The sequence below is a fragment of the Hesperophylax consimilis genome, unplaced genomic scaffold (assembly GCF_061612785.1).
Source record: "Hesperophylax consimilis isolate HC1 unplaced genomic scaffold, BYU_Hcon_1.0 scaffold_166, whole genome shotgun sequence".
Lineage (NCBI taxonomy): Eukaryota > Metazoa > Arthropoda > Insecta > Trichoptera > Limnephilidae > Hesperophylax > Hesperophylax consimilis.
The window spans coordinates 1-18,708 of record NW_028301385.1 but is presented as its reverse complement, the minus strand read 5'-3'; the positions used below and the strand labels follow the sequence as shown (position 1 = coordinate 18,708).

The 18,708-nt window shown below is 48.3% G+C and overlaps 4 protein-coding genes across 4 annotated transcripts; 3 read left to right on the top strand and 1 right to left on the bottom strand.

The window, feature by feature from the left end:
* The first annotated feature begins 108 nt into the window (after positions 1–108).
* On the top strand, positions 109–620 carry LOC149408600 (histone H2B-like). The gene has a single exon (XM_089650555.1). The coding sequence runs from the start codon at positions 131–133 to the stop codon at positions 545–547; it is 417 nt and encodes a 138-aa protein (XP_089506681.1). The 5' UTR covers positions 109–130; the 3' UTR covers positions 548–620.
* Positions 621–14,805: 14,185 nt separating this feature from the next.
* LOC149408599 (uncharacterized) lies at positions 14,806–15,676 on the top strand. Its single transcript, XM_089650553.1, has one exon. The coding sequence runs from the start codon at positions 14,871–14,873 to the stop codon at positions 15,543–15,545; it is 675 nt and encodes a 224-aa protein (XP_089506679.1). The 5' UTR covers positions 14,806–14,870; the 3' UTR covers positions 15,546–15,676.
* Positions 15,677–16,499: 823 nt separating this feature from the next.
* LOC149408598 (histone H4) lies at positions 16,500–17,006 on the bottom strand. Its single transcript, XM_089650568.1, has one exon. It carries the CDS (start codon positions 16,933–16,935, stop codon positions 16,624–16,626), a length of 312 nt encoding a protein of 103 aa, XP_089506694.1. The 5' UTR covers positions 16,936–17,006; the 3' UTR covers positions 16,500–16,623.
* A 526-nt stretch (positions 17,007–17,532) lies between these two features.
* Positions 17,533–18,060, top strand: LOC149408597 (histone H3). Its single transcript, XM_089650563.1, has one exon. It carries the CDS (start codon positions 17,547–17,549, stop codon positions 17,955–17,957), a length of 411 nt encoding a protein of 136 aa, XP_089506689.1. The 5' UTR covers positions 17,533–17,546; the 3' UTR covers positions 17,958–18,060.
* The last annotated feature ends 648 nt before the right edge of the window (positions 18,061–18,708 follow it).

Genomic DNA, 18,708 nt, shown 5'->3' with positions numbered 1-18,708 from the left:
CCCCCGCTACGGGCGATGCTATAGCAGACGGGGCCGCACGGGTGCTAGCTAGCTAGCTCGAGGCGAAAGAGAGCCGCCCTAGTCGATCGCCGCCACAGCGTCGTGAAAGTAAAGTAAACTACTCAAAAAGATGGCATTTTTTCAAAGTCAAAATCGACGAGCAGCAAGCAAGATGCCACCCAAGACAAGCGGAAAAGCAGCCAAGAAGTCGGGCAAGGCCCAGAAGAACATCTCCAAGGGGGACAAGAAGAAGTCTAAGCGCAGGAGGAAGGAGAGCTACGCAATCTACATCTACAAAGTGCTGAAGCAGGTGCACCCCGACACCGGTATCTCCTCCAAGGCGATGAGCATCATGAACAGCTTCGTGAACGACATCTTCGAGCGCATCGCCGCCGAGGCCTCCCGCCTGGCCCACTACAACAAGAGGTCCACGATCACCAGCAGGGAGATCCAGACCGCCGTCAGGCTGCTCCTTCCCGGCGAGCTGGCCAAGCACGCCGTGTCCGAGGGCACCAAGGCCGTCACCAAGTACACCAGCTCCAAGTGAGGAGCCAACAGATGGACAGACTACCGACCAACTTGACCGACACGACACCCAGCAACACCGAGAACAAACAAACGACTCATCATCATCATCACCGTCGTCCGAGTCAAACAAAAGGCCCTTATTAGGGCCGCCAATATTTTCATTATTGTCATAAAGCAAAAGTCGATATAATACATACAATGTTTTACCTCCACATATAGCATTATCATAAATATACATTTTAACAGAACGTATATCATGTCAATCCAGAATAATAAACAAGCGAAATATATTATAATAAGCGGTAAGTTAATAGCGTTGAATGCGCGCACCCTAGTGGATCAATCAGGCTTCATAATGACGCAAAAATTCCTCTGATAAAGAAGCTAATTATCGCCGCACAAGCGGAGAAATTCTACGAGAACCCCACTGTACGGGACGGCACTGTAGTCGCCGGCCGCACAGACGATATAGCGGGAGTGGCCGGCTGGCCGCTTCGACGCCTTGGAAGGGAAGGTCGGGAAAAGGTAGGGAGAATGTTGAAAAAATGGAAAAAATGGGGAAAAATATGGGGAAAATGCAAAAATGGGGAAAAATGTGGTAAAAAATGGGGAAAAATTACGAAAGGGAAAAGTGGGGAAAATGTGGGGAAAAATGGGGAAAAATATAGGGAAAAGGGAGAAATGGGGAAAATGTGGGAGAAAGGTATAAGGCAGGGGGGAGGAAGGTAGGGGGGAACCTGCGCCCTGACTAGGGACGCTTCGACTATTGTGACAGTTTCTTCTTGATGAACACCAGGGAGCCGGGAGGAAGAAGAAGGCCAGGTTGCAGTGAAGGTCCAGGGCAGAAGAGGCTTGAAGAAGGCAGTCAAGGCAGTCCAGGAGAGATGTTGATGGTCCGATCGTTGCTGGCTCTCTGCTAAATTGCACAAGTTGTCCGCCTTTTAAAGGACCAACGGGCCTAGCTCTCCCTTTGTTAGCGACAAATTCCGAGAATTATTTTGGGTTCCCGGAATTTGTCACAGGAGAGAGCGCCGTTGTTGCGTAACTTGGAAGGGGACGATTTTGACTAGGTCCTGACTGTTCCTCAAACCACTTTGCCCGTGTCATTTTTATTCAATTATATTTTGTGAGTTTGCACATATTACAGAGAGAAAATATTTTTTATAAGGCAGCTTTGCACAATATTTAATTTGTGCAAATTTACATATTAAAGAGAGAAAACATATATTTAAAAGGGGAAGATTTGCACAATATTCAATTTTGTGCAAACGGCAAGTTTTGTAAAGGAAACTGCGTTTGCACAATTTCAAAATTTCATGCAAATCTTCCATGTTTTGTACAGATGAGAGGTATTTAATTTATAAGAGGGTGTTGGGGGGTCAAGCCTTTGTTTTTTGTCTATAATGATGACTGCTTGACCCCGTGGTTTTATTTATTAATCAGCAGATAAGATTTATAGTTTTACACAAGTGCAGATAAGATTACAGATTTTTATAGAGAGAATTTTGTTGCCTAAATTCGAATATGCGCAGAGGTGAGTTTGTAAAGGAACTGCCTCTGCGTAAATTCAGATTTGTTAAAATTAATTTTAAGTCGGTGGAGGTACGTCCGGTACAATTCTCCCCCCGGTGCAGTCACGGCTGCGCCTAGCGGTCCGGACGTGTAGGTCGGCGGCGTCCTCGACGTCCGGTTCCCCTGGGCCGCTGGGGGTTGTGGCTCCCATGCGGCATCCGTGGTCCGGGTGCTGTAGAGGGCGGCGCTGGTGCTGGTGCCGGTGCGGGCGCTGGTGCTGGTGCGGGGAGGATGAGGGCGAGTTTGACAGCAGGGCGGGTGTACGTTCCTGTGGCTGTTTGGACCCGGGCCGTCCTCACTTGGCCGTCGGCAGCTGGGATGGCTTCGATTTGGGGTGAGGGGCTCTTCGTCCCGCGGGCTGACAGAGACATGAGTCAGTGGCCGATTGTTGACCACAAACTCAGCCTCTGCCAATGCTGTGCGCAGGGTTTCCTCCCTTGGCGCCCTCTCCGTTAAGGTGGCGCTCAGGGCTCGTTTTACCGAGCGCACCAACCTTTCCCAGGCTCCCCCCATGTGGGGACTGGGGGGTTTTTTGCTGGCGATGAACGTGGTTTTTAGGGTTCCCTGCACTTTCTCCACGAAGCAAGCGATGGCACAGCAAGCTTGCTCCGAGTAGTCGCAGAAGAGGTGCAGGGTCACGCTGCTAGTCCTCTGTCGGAGCGACCGTCGTGGGATGGAGACGCTGCTTTCCTGGAGCAGGCTCATCCAGTCCCTCCAGCGTTCAGCGTGCTCCGAGGTGTCGCAGAAGAGGTGCAGGGTCACGCTGCTTGTCCTCTGTCGGAGCGACCGTCGTGGGATGGAGACGCTGCTTTCTTGGAGCAGGCTCATCCAGTCCCTCCAGCGTTCAGCGTGCTCCGAGGTGTCGCAGAAGAGGTGCAGGGTCACGCTGCTTGTCCTCTGTCGGAGCGACCGTCGTGGGATGGAGACGCTGCTTTCCTGGAGCAGGCTCATCCAGTCCCTCCAGCGTTCGGTGTGCTCCCGTGGATCTTCAGAGAAGGGAGGCAGGTCCTTGGCCATTGATTGTCTGGCAATAAGGGGCACCGTTCGTAGATCGTCATTGATTGGTGGACGGGGGCTGTCCTGGGCCCTTGAAGCTCTGATGGCTTTTGTCAGGGCGGAGGTTGGCTGAGGCATGGGACTGCCATCATGCTGAACCCAGGCTCTGGTATGTTGGGCCGTATCATCCGCCGTAGGTTGGGGCGGGAATATCGGCATGGAGCTGGTACTGGCTGTGGGCTGGCCATCTGGCCGTGCCGGCACGCCATACTCCTTTTCGTGCAGTGGTACGGGCGGCACATGTCCAGATGGTCCAGATGGTCCAGGCTGTCTCCATGTCATGTCCCACTGCTCCAGCAGTCCGGCAGGTGATCTCTGCATCGGCGCTGGGTACCCCGGGTGGGGCAGAGGTACGGGCAGCACAGGGCCATGAGGTCCAGGCTGCATCAGTACTGGGCATCCCTGAATGGTCCAGGGTGCTGGTTGCGCAGGGCCTGCTGGCTCTTGCTGCGTATGTGATGCGTACCTCTGGTCCACCAGAGGTACAGGTCCAGCTGGCACTTCGCGTACGGCTTGCCTCTGTTCGATCAGAGGGGCGGGCGGTACGGGGCCAGAGGGTCCAGGCTGAATCAGGTTTGGGCATCCCTGAATGGCCCAGGGTGCTGGTTGCGCAGGGCCTGTTGGCTCTTGCTGCGCATGTGATGCGTACCTCTGGTCCACCAGAGGTACAGGTCCAGCTCGTACGGCTTGCCTCTGTTCTATCAGAGGGGCGGGCGGTACGGGGCCAGAGGGTCCAGGCTGCATTAGGTTTGGGCATCCTGCATTGGGCCAGGGTGAAAAGGGCCACCAGGGTAGGCGGCAGGATGCGCACCCGGGGCCGCACCAATGTAGGCGGCAGGATGAGCACCAGGGGGCGCGCCAGGGTGCTCGCCAGGGCTCGCACCAGGATGCGCAGCAGCAGGCGCAGCAGGGGGTCCGCCAGGGCGCTCAGCAGGGTAGGCGGCGGGATGCGCACCAGGGGGCGCGCCAGGGTGCTCGCCAGGGCAGGCGCCAGGATGCGCAGCAGCGGGCGCAGCAGGGGGCCCACCAGGTTGCACGGCAGGGTAGACAATAGGATGCGCTGCAGCGGGCGCAGCAGGGGGCCCGCCCCCAGGGCAGGCGCCAGGATGCGCAGCAGCGGGCGCAGCAGGGGGCCCGCCAGGGTGCACGGCAGGGTAGGCGGCGGGATGAGCACCAGGGGGCGTGCCAGGGAGCTCGCCAGGGCAGGCACCAGGATGTGCAGCAGCGGGCGCAGCAGGGGGTCCGCCAGGGCGCTCAGCAGGGTAGGCAGCGGGATGCGCACCAGGGGGCGCGCCGGGGTGCTCGCTAGGGCAGGCGCCAGGATGCGCAGCAGCGGGCGCAGCAGGGGGCCCGCAAGGGTAGGCGGCAGGGTGCGCACCAGGGGCCGCACCAGGGTAGGCGGCAGGGTGCGCACCAGGGGCTGCGCCAGGGTGCTCGCCAGGGCAGGCGCCAGGATGTGCAGCAGCGGGCGCAGCAGGGGGCCCGCTAGGGTAGGCGGCAGGGTGCGCACCAGGGGCCGCACCAGGGTAGGCGGCAGGGTGCGCACCAGGGGCTGCGCCAGGGTGCTCGCCAGGGCAGGCGCCAGGATGCGCAGCAGCGGGCGCAGCAGGGGGCCCGCTAGGGTAGGCGGCAGGGTGCGCACCAGGGGGCGCACCAGGGTAGGCGGCAGGAGGGGCGCCAGGGGCCGCACCAGGGTAGGCGGCAGGAGGGGCGCCAGGGGCCGCACCAGGGTAGGCGGCAGGAGGGGCGCCAGGGGCCGCACCAGGGTAGGCAGCAGCGGGCGCAGCAGGGGGCCCGCCAGGATGCACGGCGGGGTAGGCGGCGGGATGCACACCAGGGGGCGCGCCAGGGTGCTCGCCAGGGTAGGCGCCAGGATGCGCAGCAGCGGGCGCAGCAGGGAGCCCGACAGGGTAGGCGGCAGGATGCGCACCAGGGGGCGCGCCAGGGTGCTCGCCAGGGTAGGCGCCAGGATGCGCAGCAGCGGGCGCAGCAGGGGGCCCACCAGGGTGCACGGCAGGGTAGGCAATAGGATGCGCTGCAGCGGGCGCAGCAGGGGGCCCGCCCCCAGGGCAGGCGCCAGGATGCGCAGCAGCGGGCGCAGCAGGGGGCCCACCAGGGTGCACAGCAGGGTAGGCAATAGGATGCGCTGCAGCGGGCGCAGCAGGGGGCCCGCCCCCAGGGCAGGCGCCAGGATGCGCAGCAGCGGGCGCAGCAGGGGGCCCGCCAGGGTGCACGGCGGGGTAGGTGGCGAAATGCACACCAGGGGGCGCGCCAGGGTGCTCGCCAGGGCAGGCGCCAGGATGCGCAGCAGCGGGCGCAGCAGGGGGCCCGCCAGGGTAGGCGGCAGGGTGCGCACCAGGGGCCGCACCAGGGTAGGCGGCAGGATGCGCACCAGGGGCCGCACCAGGGAAGGCGGCAGGGTGCGCACCAGGGGCCGCACCAGGGTAGGCGGCAGGGTGCGCACCAGGGGCCGCACCAGGGTAGGCGGCAGGGTGCGCACCAGGGGCTGCACCAGGGTAGGCGGCAGGATGCGCACCAGGGTAGGCGGCGGGATGCGCACCAGGGGCCGCACCAGGGTAGGCGGCAGGATGCGCACCAGGGGCCGCACAAGGGTAGGCGGCAGGATGCGCACCAGGGGCCGCACCAGGGTAGGCGGCAGGATGCGCACCAGGGGCCGCACAAGGGTAGGCGGCAGGATGCGCACCAGGGGCCGCACCAGGGTAGGCGGCAGGATGCGCACCAGGGGCCGCACCATGGTAGGCGCCCAGGTGGGTGCCAGGGGGGTCCGCCCCTGGCAGGTACTGCGTCGCGGTGGGCAGGGCTGCGAGCAGCACAGCAACCGCACCAGGGTAGGCGCCCAGGTGGGTGCCAGGGGGGTCCGCCCCTGGCAGGTACTGCGTCGCGGTGGGAAGGGCTGCGAGCAGCACAGCGAGCTGCCTGCTCATTGTCCGGTTCGCCTTCCGGAGCTGCCTGACCGTGTCCTCTGTGGTGGTTGAGTCCTCCTCTGCATCGGAGGACGGTGCGCTGTCAGGGCCGGCAAAGTGAGTGTCGGCAGGGCTGGCAGCGCGTGGGGCGGCAGGTCCGGCAGGGTCAGGGCCGGCAGGGCCGGCAGGGTGAGGGCCTGTCACCAGCTCCACGTCGGGTTGTGAATCTGGGGTGGAGGCTGAAGCTTCGCGGCCACTCCACAGGGACGGCATCTTGGGACGTCACTGGAAGGCGTGAAGGAGTGAAGGCGTGAAGAGGCGATCGCGGCTCGAAGGACCATGTACGGGACGGCACTGTAGTCGCCGGCCGCACAGACGATATAGCGGGAGTGGCCGGCTGGCCGCTTCGACGCCTTGGAAGGGAAGGTCGGGAAAAGGTAGGGAGAATGTTGAAAAAATGGAAAAAATGGGGAAAAATATGGGGAAAATGCAAAAATGGGGAAAAATGTGGTAAAAAATGGGGAAAAATTACGAAAGGGAAAAGTGGGGAAAATGTGGGGAAAAATGGGGAAAAATATAGGGAAAAGGGAGAAATGGGGAAAATGTGGGAGAAAGGTATAAGGCAGGGGGGAGGAAGGTAGGGGGGAACCTGCGCCCTGACTAGGGACGCTTCGACTATTGTGACAGTTTCTTCTTGATGAACACCAGGGAGCCGGGAGGAAGAAGAAGGCCAGGTTGCAGTGAAGGTCCAGGGCAGAAGAGGCTTGAAGAAGGCAGTCAAGGCAGTCCAGGAGAGATGTTGATGGTCCGATCGTTGCTGGCTCTCTGCTAAATTGCACAAGTTGTCCGCCTTTTAAAGGACCAACGGGCCTAGCTCTCCCTTTGTTAGCGACAAATTCCGAGAATTATTTTGGGTTCCCGGAATTTGTCACAGGAGAGAGCGCCGTTGTTGCGTAACTTGGAAGGGGACGATTTTGACTAGGTCCTGACTGTTCCTCAAACCACTTTGCCCGTGTCATTTTTATTCAATTATATTTTGTGAGTTTGCACATATTACAGAGAGAAAATATTTTTTATAAGGCAGCTTTGCACAATATTTAATTTGTGCAAATTTACATATTAAAGAGAGAAAACATATATTTAAAAGGGGAAGATTTGCACAATATTCAATTTTGTGCAAACGGCAAGTTTTGTAAAGGAAACTGCGTTTGCACAATTTCAAAATTTCATGCAAATCTTCCATGTTTTGTACAGATGAGAGGTATTTAATTTATAAGAGGGTGTTGGGGGGTCAAGCCTTTGTTTTTTGTCTATAATGATGACTGCTTGACCCCGTGGTTTTATTTATTAATCAGCAGATAAGATTTATAGTTTTACACAAGTGCAGATAAGATTACAGATTTTTATAGAGAGAATTTTGTTGCCTAAATTCGAATATGCGCAGAGGTGAGTTTGTAAAGGAACTGCCTCTGCGTAAATTCAGATTTGTTAAAATTAATTTTAAGTCGGTGGAGGTACGTCCGGTACACCCACAATTGATTAATATCTAAAACAAACAAAAAAAATCAAGTCAAGTATCAATAAATGATAATTTCATATCACAATTACGTCAAAGTCATTAAACTAATAATATATTTAAAATAAAAACAATACAAATCATAATAAATTGTTTCATGAACTCTGAACATGAATATTATCCAAGTTCAAAACCAGTAAGTTTGTATTTCGACCTAGACGCGAACCACTAGCGAAGCGTAGATCCCCGAATGAAAGTGTAGATCCCTGTCTCTGGTGGCAAATCCGCGAACCAAACTCTGCGGCGGCAGTATTTGAATAGATAGATTTAAATTCATTCATTACACAATTTATTCACAGATATGAGATGAGAGAAGGAAATTAACAATTATATATCACCTTCATCTTATTCGGTAGAGGAAATTTATGTAATAAGTATAAAAGCTCTACACAGACTGCTGACCTCTAATGCCGATAAAGGAAAATGATATCGTACCAACAGACAGACAAAAAATGGTTTGAGGCCAGACTATACACTCTACACTTTTAACTAACTATAAGAATTTTATTATTGAACTTTTCGAAAGAAAGAAAGATGTACGATGGCTAAAGATGTATTTTTAAATATGTAATTTATATTATTTTTAATTAAATACTTGTGCGTGATCTAATAATAAATAACTTGATCGTTTTGACTGTGAGTGACCGGGTATTTCGTCAAAATGACAATTCAACACACCTCCAAAAAGTGATATGAAGTCATGAAAAGTGATGAAACAAAAACTAGGCTAAGTAGGTTACGTAGGTAACTATTAAACGTATTTTTTGTTTCATCACTTTTCATGACGCTATATCACTTTTTGGAGGTGTGTTGAATTGTCATTTTGATGAAATATCATGGAACCGGAACCGACAGGTTTTGATCATCATATTAATAATAATTCTCCGCTCGTAAATGAATTGAACAACGCTTGAAGCGATGATATTATTTTGTTATAACATTATCAGACGTCAATATTTTTAAACCGAGATGAATACGATATAATAGCACTCTGCAATAATTATTTATTAAATGATTTTTACTAATGATTAAATCACCTCCAGGATATATGTATATAAAATTTAATTCTCTTTCTTATTGCCAACAAGGCAATCTATTATAACAAATCACGTCTAGAAGTTTGCACTATATGAACCGGAACCGACAGGTTTTGATCATCATATTAATAATAATTCTCCGCTCGTAAATGAATTGAACAACGCTTGAAGCGATGATATTATTTTGTTATAACATTATCAGACGTCAATATTTTTAAACCGAGATGAATACGATATAATAGCACTCTGCAATAATTATTTATTAAATGATTTTTACTAATGATTAAATCACCTCCAGGATATATGTATATAAAATTTAATTCTCTTTCTTATTGCCAACAAGGCAATCTAATATAACAAATCACGTCTAGAAGTTTGCACTATATGAAACTATAGTGTACAATGAACGTGACGCTGCGTTAAAATGTACATATTGTACACCGATACACGTGCGTGTCGGTTGTTATTTAATGTGGTTTGTATTTATGTAAATGTGTAAAGGAGTATTGTTTTAGAATAGAGTTGTTTAATTGATATGACGTTAATTAAGAATTCGTCTGTGCTAGTTGTTCTTACATTTCTTGACTTTCAGAATAACAGGAGAGCGGGACTCCGGCTGGCTTCGGGCCCGTACAAGTTTCCCGGGACAGCAGAGAGCGAGCTGCTCGCACCCACCCCGAGAAAGCAGCGCATCACCGCTCACCTCGCACAGCACAGAAAATGCTCCGGTCGGAAGGAACCTGCAAACACAATAATATCATTAATAATTGGGGGTAAGGTAAGGTAAGGTAAGTAAAGTAAAGTAAAGTAAAGTAAAGTAAAGTAAAGTAAAGTAAAGTAAAGGAAAGGAAAGGAAAGGAAAGGAAAGGAAAGGAAAGGAAAGGAAAGGTTAGGAAAGGAAAGGAAAGGGAAGGGAAGGTAAGGGAAGGAAAGGAAAGGAAAGGAAAGGAAAGGAAAGGAAAGGAAAGGAAAGGAAAGGAAAGGAAAGGAAAGGAAAGGAAAGGAAAGGAAAGGAAAGGAAAGGAAAGGAAAGGAAAGGAAAGGAAAGGAAAGGAAAGGAAAGGAAAGGAAAGGAAAGGAAAGGAAAGGAAAGGAAAGGAAAGGAAAGGAAAGGAAAGGAAAGGAAAGGAAAGGAAAGGAAAGGAAAGGAAAGGAAAGGAAAGGAAAGGAAAGGAAAGGAAAGGAAAGGAAAGGAAAGGAAAGGAAAGGAAAGGAAAGGAAAGGAAAGGAAAGGAAAGGAAAGGAAAGGAAAGGAAAGGAAAGGAAAGGAAAGGAAAGGAAAGGAAAGGAAAGGAAAGGAAAGGAAAGGAAAGGAAAGGAAAGGAAAGGAAAGGAAAGGAAAGGAAAGGAAAGGAAAGGAAAGGAAAGGAAAGGAAAGGTAAGGTAAGGTAAGGGAAGGAAAGGAAAGGAAAGGAAAGGAAAGGAAAGGAAAGGAAAGGAAAGGAAAGGAAAGGAAAGGAAAGGAAAGGAAAGGAAAGGAAAGGAATGGGAAGGGAAGGAAAGGAATGGGAAGGGAAGGGAAGGGAAGGGAAGGGAAGGAGGAGGAGGAGGAGGAGGAGGAGGAGGGGGGGGGGGGAAGAAAGAGGTATTTAAAAAAAAATAGTACACAAAAAGGACTCCTCGCACCACACAAACAACGCTGGTAGGTTGGGTCGGATTAGCTTAGGTTAGGTCAGGAGAGGGAGTGGTGGAGTGAGAGGGGTGAGGGAGGAGGGGGGGGGTTAAAACAGGGGATTTAGAAAAAAAAATTCCACCCAAAAGGGACTCCTGGCACCACACAAACAACGCTGTTAGGTTGGGTTGGGTTGTATGTTAGGTTATAGATTAGGTTGGGTTAGTTTAGGTTGGGTTAGGTTAGTTTAGATTGGATTAGTTTAGGTTGGGTTAGGTTAGGTTGGGTTAGGTTGGATTAGGTTAGGTTGGGTTAAGTTAGGTTAGGTTGGGTTGGGTTAAGTTAGGTTGGGTTAGGTTAGGTTGGGTTAGGTTAGGTTGGGTTGGGTTAGGTTGGGTTAGGTTGGGTTGGGTTAGGTTGGGTTAGGTTGGGTTAGGTTAGGTTGGGTTAGGTTAGGTTGGGTTAGGTTGGGTTAGGTTAGGTTGGGTTAGGTTGGGTTAGGTTAGGTTAGGTTAGGTTGGGTTAGGTTAGGTTAGGTTAGGTTGGGTTAGGTTGGGTTAGGTTAGGTTAGGTTGGGTTGAGTTGGGTTAGGTTGGGTTAGGTTAGGTTGGGTTAGGTTGGGTTAAGTTAGGTTAGGTTGGGTTAAGTTAGGTTAGGTTGGGTTAGGTTGGGTTGGGTTAGGTTGGGTTAGGTTAGGTTATTCTTACTTTTCATTATTATCTAAGTCATACCAACTGTTGTCCCACCATTCTGTACATAGTCTCATTGGCTCCAGGTGGTTAGCAGCAGTTGGGACATTTACATAATTACACAAATGATACGGACGCCTTGTAATAACAATAATTCGATAATTTGTATAGCGCCCTTTTGTGAAAACAGAAAAACATGTCCAAACCTGGCCAGTCACCTCAGATAAACACACTGTAGTAGAAAAACACTGGACATTGATTTCACATTTGCTATTCTTTTAACATACATTACTGTTGAATATTGTATGGTTTATTAGAAGATTGGGGGCAAAAGTAGAATTGATATTTATTTTTAAAGGCTCGAGAGAATATAGGACTCTTTAGGACTGGTGAACTTTGATGAAATTAACTTAAAAAGCTTACAAATTCTTCTACTATACACCGCATTATGAAGTTCCACGATGTACACAACGTCTGAACATCCACGCGCCATTTTGTTTTTGTGATCGTTTTATATTCGTTTGTTTGCGATATAATATTATTATGACGACGATGATGACTATGACGGATGGGAGAAGACGATGGACGGCATGGGGACGAATGAACTACCCGATCCGGTGGATATCTACCCGAAAAGCGGGATTTATTCACGTCATGTCAAAACAAACAACTCGCATTATTGCCCGATATAAAATCAGATACGTAGATATTTCACGCACATCATATCAATTGATTAAAGTTTATCCACTGTAAAAACACTAATATCACAATGATCTCTGTCATGACAGAGGCTAGATCAAAAATATGATTTCAAACAAAACGGTAAAACAATAAACGACATTTGACGTAAGGAAAACGACTTTATGGCGCAGTGTTGCCATCGCAAATATATGTTCTTTCACCGGAGATTTTTGATTAAATAATTGCATCAAGTACTTACCGATAAACATTTATTATTTCACAACATTTTTTTTTTAATTCATCACTTTTTAATATTAATACTAGATCGGTGTGAGTCCATGCAGCGCCATGTCAGGAAAGAAACGTGCATACTTTTGGAATTAATTTGTTTACTATTTTTGTGTGAATATCGGTTACGCAAACTTTCATAGAACATACGTGAACATACTATCGAATTGTGGTTTTGCCTGCACAGAAATCTTCCTCCTGGCTTACGGAATGTGTATTACAAATATGTTATATTGAATACAAATATGAGACAGAATAATCATTATTTTTTATAAATCGTTATTTGATAATTAATATTTTTAAACGAGATTTGCCGATATTAATTAAAATTACATATTTGATAATTAATATTTTTAAACGAGATTTGCCGATATTAATTAAAATTACATTAATTAATTAATTAATTTTTAATCATTAAAAGTTATTTTGATTAATTGCCTTTTTTTATGATTATACTAACCCAAAAAGCCATGGACATAGGGGGGAGTATTCAAACAGAGGGGACTCTCTTTATTTTTACGTTTCTTTAACTTTTGTTTTTTTTTTTCTACCAATTTCTTCTTTCTATGGTTTAGACAGTTGTCAATCTTTTTGTTTGTGTTCATCTCGTAACTCTCGTGATCGCTGTTTGATAATAATGTAAATAAACTTTAATCAATCGATTTGATGCCAGTTATACGGATCTGATGTGTTGTGTGTGTTGTGTGTGTTGTGTGTGTGTGTGCGCGTGTGCGCGGGTGTGATGTTTGTTAAATAATCATTAAATAATAATCTCAGTGTTATCTTCGCGCGCGCGAAACGATATGGCGCGTGGAGGTCCGGACCTCCGCTTTCTTTTCATTTCCTCGTATCGTTTCACCTCTTTTCCTCGCCGCTTTTCACCGTCGCCTCCGCGCTCTCTCACCGGACCCCCGAACACCTGAACGGCCGCCCTCTCTGGGGTCGGTCACGCCGGGCGGCCATCATTTTTCATGAACAATGCATCGTGATTGACTTCCGTTTCCGTTTCCGTTTCCAAGTGTCAAGTTCAGTGGGTGGATCGATCAAACGTGCAACTATCTGATGATGCGTGAATAATTATCGACATATATTCCGTTGATATTTTCATTTATTCCATAATTAAATTTAAATCATAAATTTTCCAACATTTAACTTAATTAAAAGTAATAAGTTTTCTTTCGCACACCCACAGCTTCTTTCCACGTGTTTTTTTTTTCTTCTTTTTTTTCAGATTAAATGTAGTGGCAATTTAGTAAATTTAGTAAAAAGGAGAAAAAAAAAACAAAAAGTCAATTGACGATAACGTCAAATTTTATTTGTATTTGTTCTAAATGCAGCTGACAAATTTTCAAATAATTTGCAAACACATCCGATGACTTTTGATTTACTTAATTTTACAGAGTTCCTAAACATGATTTTTTTATTGACTCTAACATAATTATATTTGATTATCTTTAGATTCTTTACAGTTATTTTTATTATTATATTGGTGTTTGTTGAACAAGAGCTTAAAAACTATACTGCGGCTGTAGGCAGGCTATTATTCCTTCCGGAGGACTATATTGGGTCTTTTATATTTAAATTTATCGTTTTCGCTATATTTTGAAAGGGAATTTATTGTAGGATTAGTATGGCTGGGAAGGCCGGCATAAAACTTGGTTGCTTGGGAAACAATTAAGTCCTTTATCAACGGAATGTTGGTGTCATTATGGATAGAAGAAATTCTAATCCATTTAGGTGCGTTTAAAGCAAGTCTAATGGCTTTATTTTGAAAGAGTTGAATCTTTTGTATGAGACTTGGAGCGGCGTGCCCCCAAATGGGGCATCCGTACGTGAAATCTGGTCTTATTGTTGTTTTATAAAGAAGTAATTTATTATCCGACTTTTCTTTCCCATCATTGGATAAAGTGATGCTAGACATTTATTTGCTGCTGTTATTTTTCCAGTTATATGTCATCCGATGATGTTCTGATTAAATATCTTATATTAGTTATGGTTTTTGTTTCTTTGCCTGTCTGTAGTTTTTGTTTTTGGTTTTTTTTTTTTTTTTTTTTTTTCCCACTTTCGTTATTCATCATCATCATCAACATAATTCTTTTTTTTTTAATTAGTTTTTTTTTTAAGCACATAAACAATCGCAAACATTAATAGTTTAACCAGGTTATTATTTTCATGTCTTCGAGGGCTCGTATCTCACGCCGCGCCGCGCCGCCCCCGGCTGTCCTGTAAGAAATCAGATATAATAGCATCATCAGTAGGGCTCGTTTAATTTTTTAAAATTAATTTCGTATAACATTATTAATTTATTTCGCATTATTATCACGCCTAGGTCGGTTTGGCGTACACATAATATTATACAGGCCCGAGCACCGCGAGCCCGATGTATGCTGTGGGCCGGCACGCCGTTCTACGGCGGGGCGGCTCGGGAGCCCTGTCGGCGCTCGCGGGGCCCCCCGACGGCGGGAATGCTGCGGGACCCCCCGGCCGGAGTCCCGCCCTCGCCCACGCCGCCCTCCCGACCCGCCGACTCGAGGGTCTCCCGAGCTGCGGTCTCTTTTGTGGCACTCCGAGTCGCCGCCCTCGCGCATTTCCTCATCCGGAGCCTCACTGCGCCTAGCGCCGCTCCCGGGGAGCGCAGATTCCCCGCCCTCCGCGGGCCCACATCTCTGTCCTACGCCCGCCCGCGCCCTACCGTTAAGGAAAATTTATCCTCGCCGATAAAATCCTATTTTACTCCGAGGACCTAAGCATAAATGATACACGTTTTCATCATCACAATCGACAAGCGAGCTCTCTGCGCCGGCGGCACGGTAGGGACGCCATTCGAATTCCGAAAATTTCCTTTTTTTTGAGGATATATTCAGCATCAGCAAGCAAGCCGAACAGCACCACCAGCACCAATCTACAATGGCAGATACAGCACTAGCAGCGACGGCGGCGTCTCCCGTTCCGGCCACTCCCGCCAAGAAGGCAAAGGCATCCGCCGCGGCGGCCAAGAAGCCCAAGGCGAAGCCCTCTCACCCGAAGACGTCCGAGATGGTCAACAACGCCATCAAGGAGCTGAAGGAGCGCGGCGGCTCGTCCCTGCAGGCCATCAAGAAGTACATCACCGCCAACTACAAGGTCGACGCCGATAAGCTTGCCCCCTTCATCAAGAAGTACCTGAAGGGAGCCGTCGAGTCCGGCGCCCTGGTCCAGACCAAGGGCAAGGGAGCGTCCGGCTCCTTCAAGCTGGAGGCGAAGGCCAAGGGTTCCGCCGGTGGCGCCAAGAAACCGGCCGCCGCCGCGCCCAAGAAGCGCACCTCTGCCGTCTCCGCCGCCAAGAAGCCCAGGAAGGCGGCCGCCGCGCCCGCCAAGGCGAAGAAGGCCGTCGCCCCCGCCAAGGCGAAGAAGGCTCCCGCCGGCTCGCCGGCCAAGAAGGCCGCCGCCGCCAAGAAGCCTGCCGCGAAGCCAAAGAGCCCCACGAAGGCGAAGAAGTCGGCCAAGCCCCCGACCAAGAAGCCCAAAGCGCCCAAGCCGAAGAAGGCTGCCGCAGCTCCCAAGGGCAAGCCCGCAGCGAAGAAGGCCGCACCCAAGAAGTAGGACTTCCACATGACTTCACGTGTGTGTATAGTTATATATTGTCATTATATAATATATCTATCACCACCGCGGATATATCAGCTGGCGGAAAGCGAGCACCCGAGTCGCGGTGCCAAGTTGTTGACGATAAAAAGCCCTTTTCAGGGCTACCAATGATTTCATAAATGCATAATACAAAAATATTCGATGAGATTAGAGAGAGTATCGCAAGAGGTATAATAGTAAAATGCGTCAATTATTATTCATTCCACCGAATTTCATATTATTTATTATTATTATTATCATAACCATTCATTCGCATAACTTATATAATGGCAATAAAGCACGGGTAAGGGTTTTTCCGGAAGCGCCATAGAGAAGCGCATAATAATAGTAAGTCATAGAGTAATTATGTCATAAAGGCTTACGAATTTTTTCACAGAATGACAACATCAATGAAAAGGACGCAGCCCAAAAATGAAATTCTCACAGTCCACACAGTATGAAGGTGAATTTTTAGTAAAAAGTATGAAACTTTTAAATTTATTGTCCTTCCCTGCTGTACAATGAAATCGTGCGTTTTTGTGGGTTATTTTTTTTTTTCCTTTCCTACCAAAAGACAGAAGACCTCCGACTCGATATGTAGCCAGCTAACATTTTTTTAATCCTCATGCCAGGGGCGTGTGACGCCGTTCTGTTTACATAGAGAATATCAACTTTAAATTAAAAACTATTAAATTTTCCTGCTCCGGCGCGGTTATTTTTATGTTTTTTCCTAGATTCTTATTTGCCGTGAAGTGGGAATCGTTTAAAATTTCTGAATTTAACTCTACTTTTTATTTTTACAAATAAAACGGCGTTCCTTGCGCCTCGAAATAATTCTTACCTCGCGTGACTAATCATATTATATTATACTTTGCGGGCAGTCGGTCGGTCCGAGAATTGTGTAAGATGCATTAAACGGCTTGAACATAGTGGTGGCCCTGAGAAGGGCCGTTTTTTTTTTAAGTTTTATCACACTGCCAAGTAGTGTGTTGTCGTAAATAAACAATCGGGTGGATGTGACGGTGACGGTGATGGTGTGGTGGTCGCGCGCAGCCTAGCCGCCGAAGCCGTACAGGGTGCGACCCTGGCGCTTCAGGGCGTACACGACGTCCATGGCGGTGACGGTCTTCCTCTTGGCGTGCTCGGTGTAGGTGACAGCATCCCTGATCACGTTCTCCAGGAACACCTTCAGCACGCCGCGAGTCTCCTCGTAGATCAGGCCGGAGATACGCTTGACGCCTCCCCTGCGAGCCAGACGGCGGATGGCCGGCTTCGTGATGCCCTGGATGTTATCGCGAAGCACCTTCCTGTGACGCTTGGCTCCACCCTTTCCGAGGCCTTTTCCTCCCTTTCCGCGACCGGTCATGGTGTTTTTTGGTTTGTTTTCGGTTGAGACGAACGCGAAGGCAACCGCTCAGTAAGGCGGGTGAAGAACGATTTTTTGAGTTTCCGGATTTCCCCTTCATTATATACTCGACGATGGCCCCCCACTCGCGTAGCCTGACTGACTGCAGGGTTGCCAATTCGTGGTGAATTCCCAAAATTGCGGAGAATTCTTATGAATTGTAAATTTAATGAGAAAAGTTAAAGTGCGGAGATCCCATTAAAAGTGTTTTTTTTTTGATTTTCCGACAATATTGCCAATTATTAAAAGTACTATAATTTCGTTTTCTTTCGCAGGATATATTATATTATAAATGTACTATAAATACTTATTTTTACGAATTATATACGCATATTAATATAGGTACATAAAAAAAAAAAAAAAAAAAACAAAAAAAAAATTATACACATAATTGTGATTTTGAATTTTCCGCTGTGGGTATTTTAGAACATACGCATTGGCAACCCTGATTTACTCACTCCCCAAGACCCGGCGGGCGACCAATGGCATCGCACCGTCGTACTCTCACGGTTCTTTCCTATAAATAGGGTGACGAGATCTTTTTTGGGTCATTGTAATATTTCAAACAGAACATGGCTCGTACAAAGCAGACCGCCCGCAAGTCTACCGGAGGCAAGGCCCCCAGGAAGCAGCTGGCCACGAAGGCGGCGAGGAAGAGCGCGCCCGCCACCGGAGGAGTGAAGAAGCCCCATCGCTACAGGCCCGGCACGGTCGCCCTTCGCGAGATCCGCCGCTACCAGAAGAGCACGGAGCTGCTGATCCGCAAGCTGCCCTTCCAGCGGCTGGTGCGCGAGATCGCCCAGGACTTCAAGACCGACCTGCGCTTCCAGAGCTCAGCCGTGATGGCCCTGCAGGAGGCGAGCGAGGCCTACCTGGTCGGCCTCTTCGAGGACACCAACCTTTGCGCGATCCACGCCAAGCGCGTCACCATCATGCCCAAGGATATCCAGCTGGCGAGACGCATCCGCGGAGAGCGTGCTTAAGCCGCGAGCACGCAACCAACCGACCGACCATCTAATCAAATCAATCGGATCGAAGCGAGACAACAAACAAACAACAGCTCACCATTCCAATTTCGACCCAAAATGGCCCTTATCAGGGCCGCCAAATGTTCATCCGATTGCAAATTACTCTTTCGAAAATACGAAAACCCCACACCCACCCCATATCAATAATTTATTCATGTTTTTTTAAACTTTTTAATCACTTTCTTTGCGAAAGTGTCGGACGCGTCACCCCCATCACTATTGTATTGATTTATCATCTATAATTTATCATTGTCTGTGGTCAGAAATGTCAAATTAAGGGTAAGTGCGTATTGTGAAATATATCTAAATGAATGAATAGTCATAAAACAGTCGAAAATATCATATAATACGACTAGACTCAATAAAATCATCATCGTAAAGGAGAAACAGCTTGTAAATCAAGCTAATTTTACTCCATTTGCCATTATCCATTAATCACAAATTGATTGACACGTTGCTTTAACCTCAAATTGAATGAGATTTAAAATGTCAACTTTTCGCCAATAATAATGCATGAATAGAATATATTTTGCACATACATAGATTTAAGACCATGAAGAATATAATTATTTACATATAGTGTAGGTATATAACGACTTTTGTAATTTTAAAATAGTGAGAAAAATTGGCGGCCCTGAGAAGGGCCTTTTTTAAATAATGAATCAAGTCATCTTGATGGTATGGTGTGGTGGTCGTGGACTTGAGG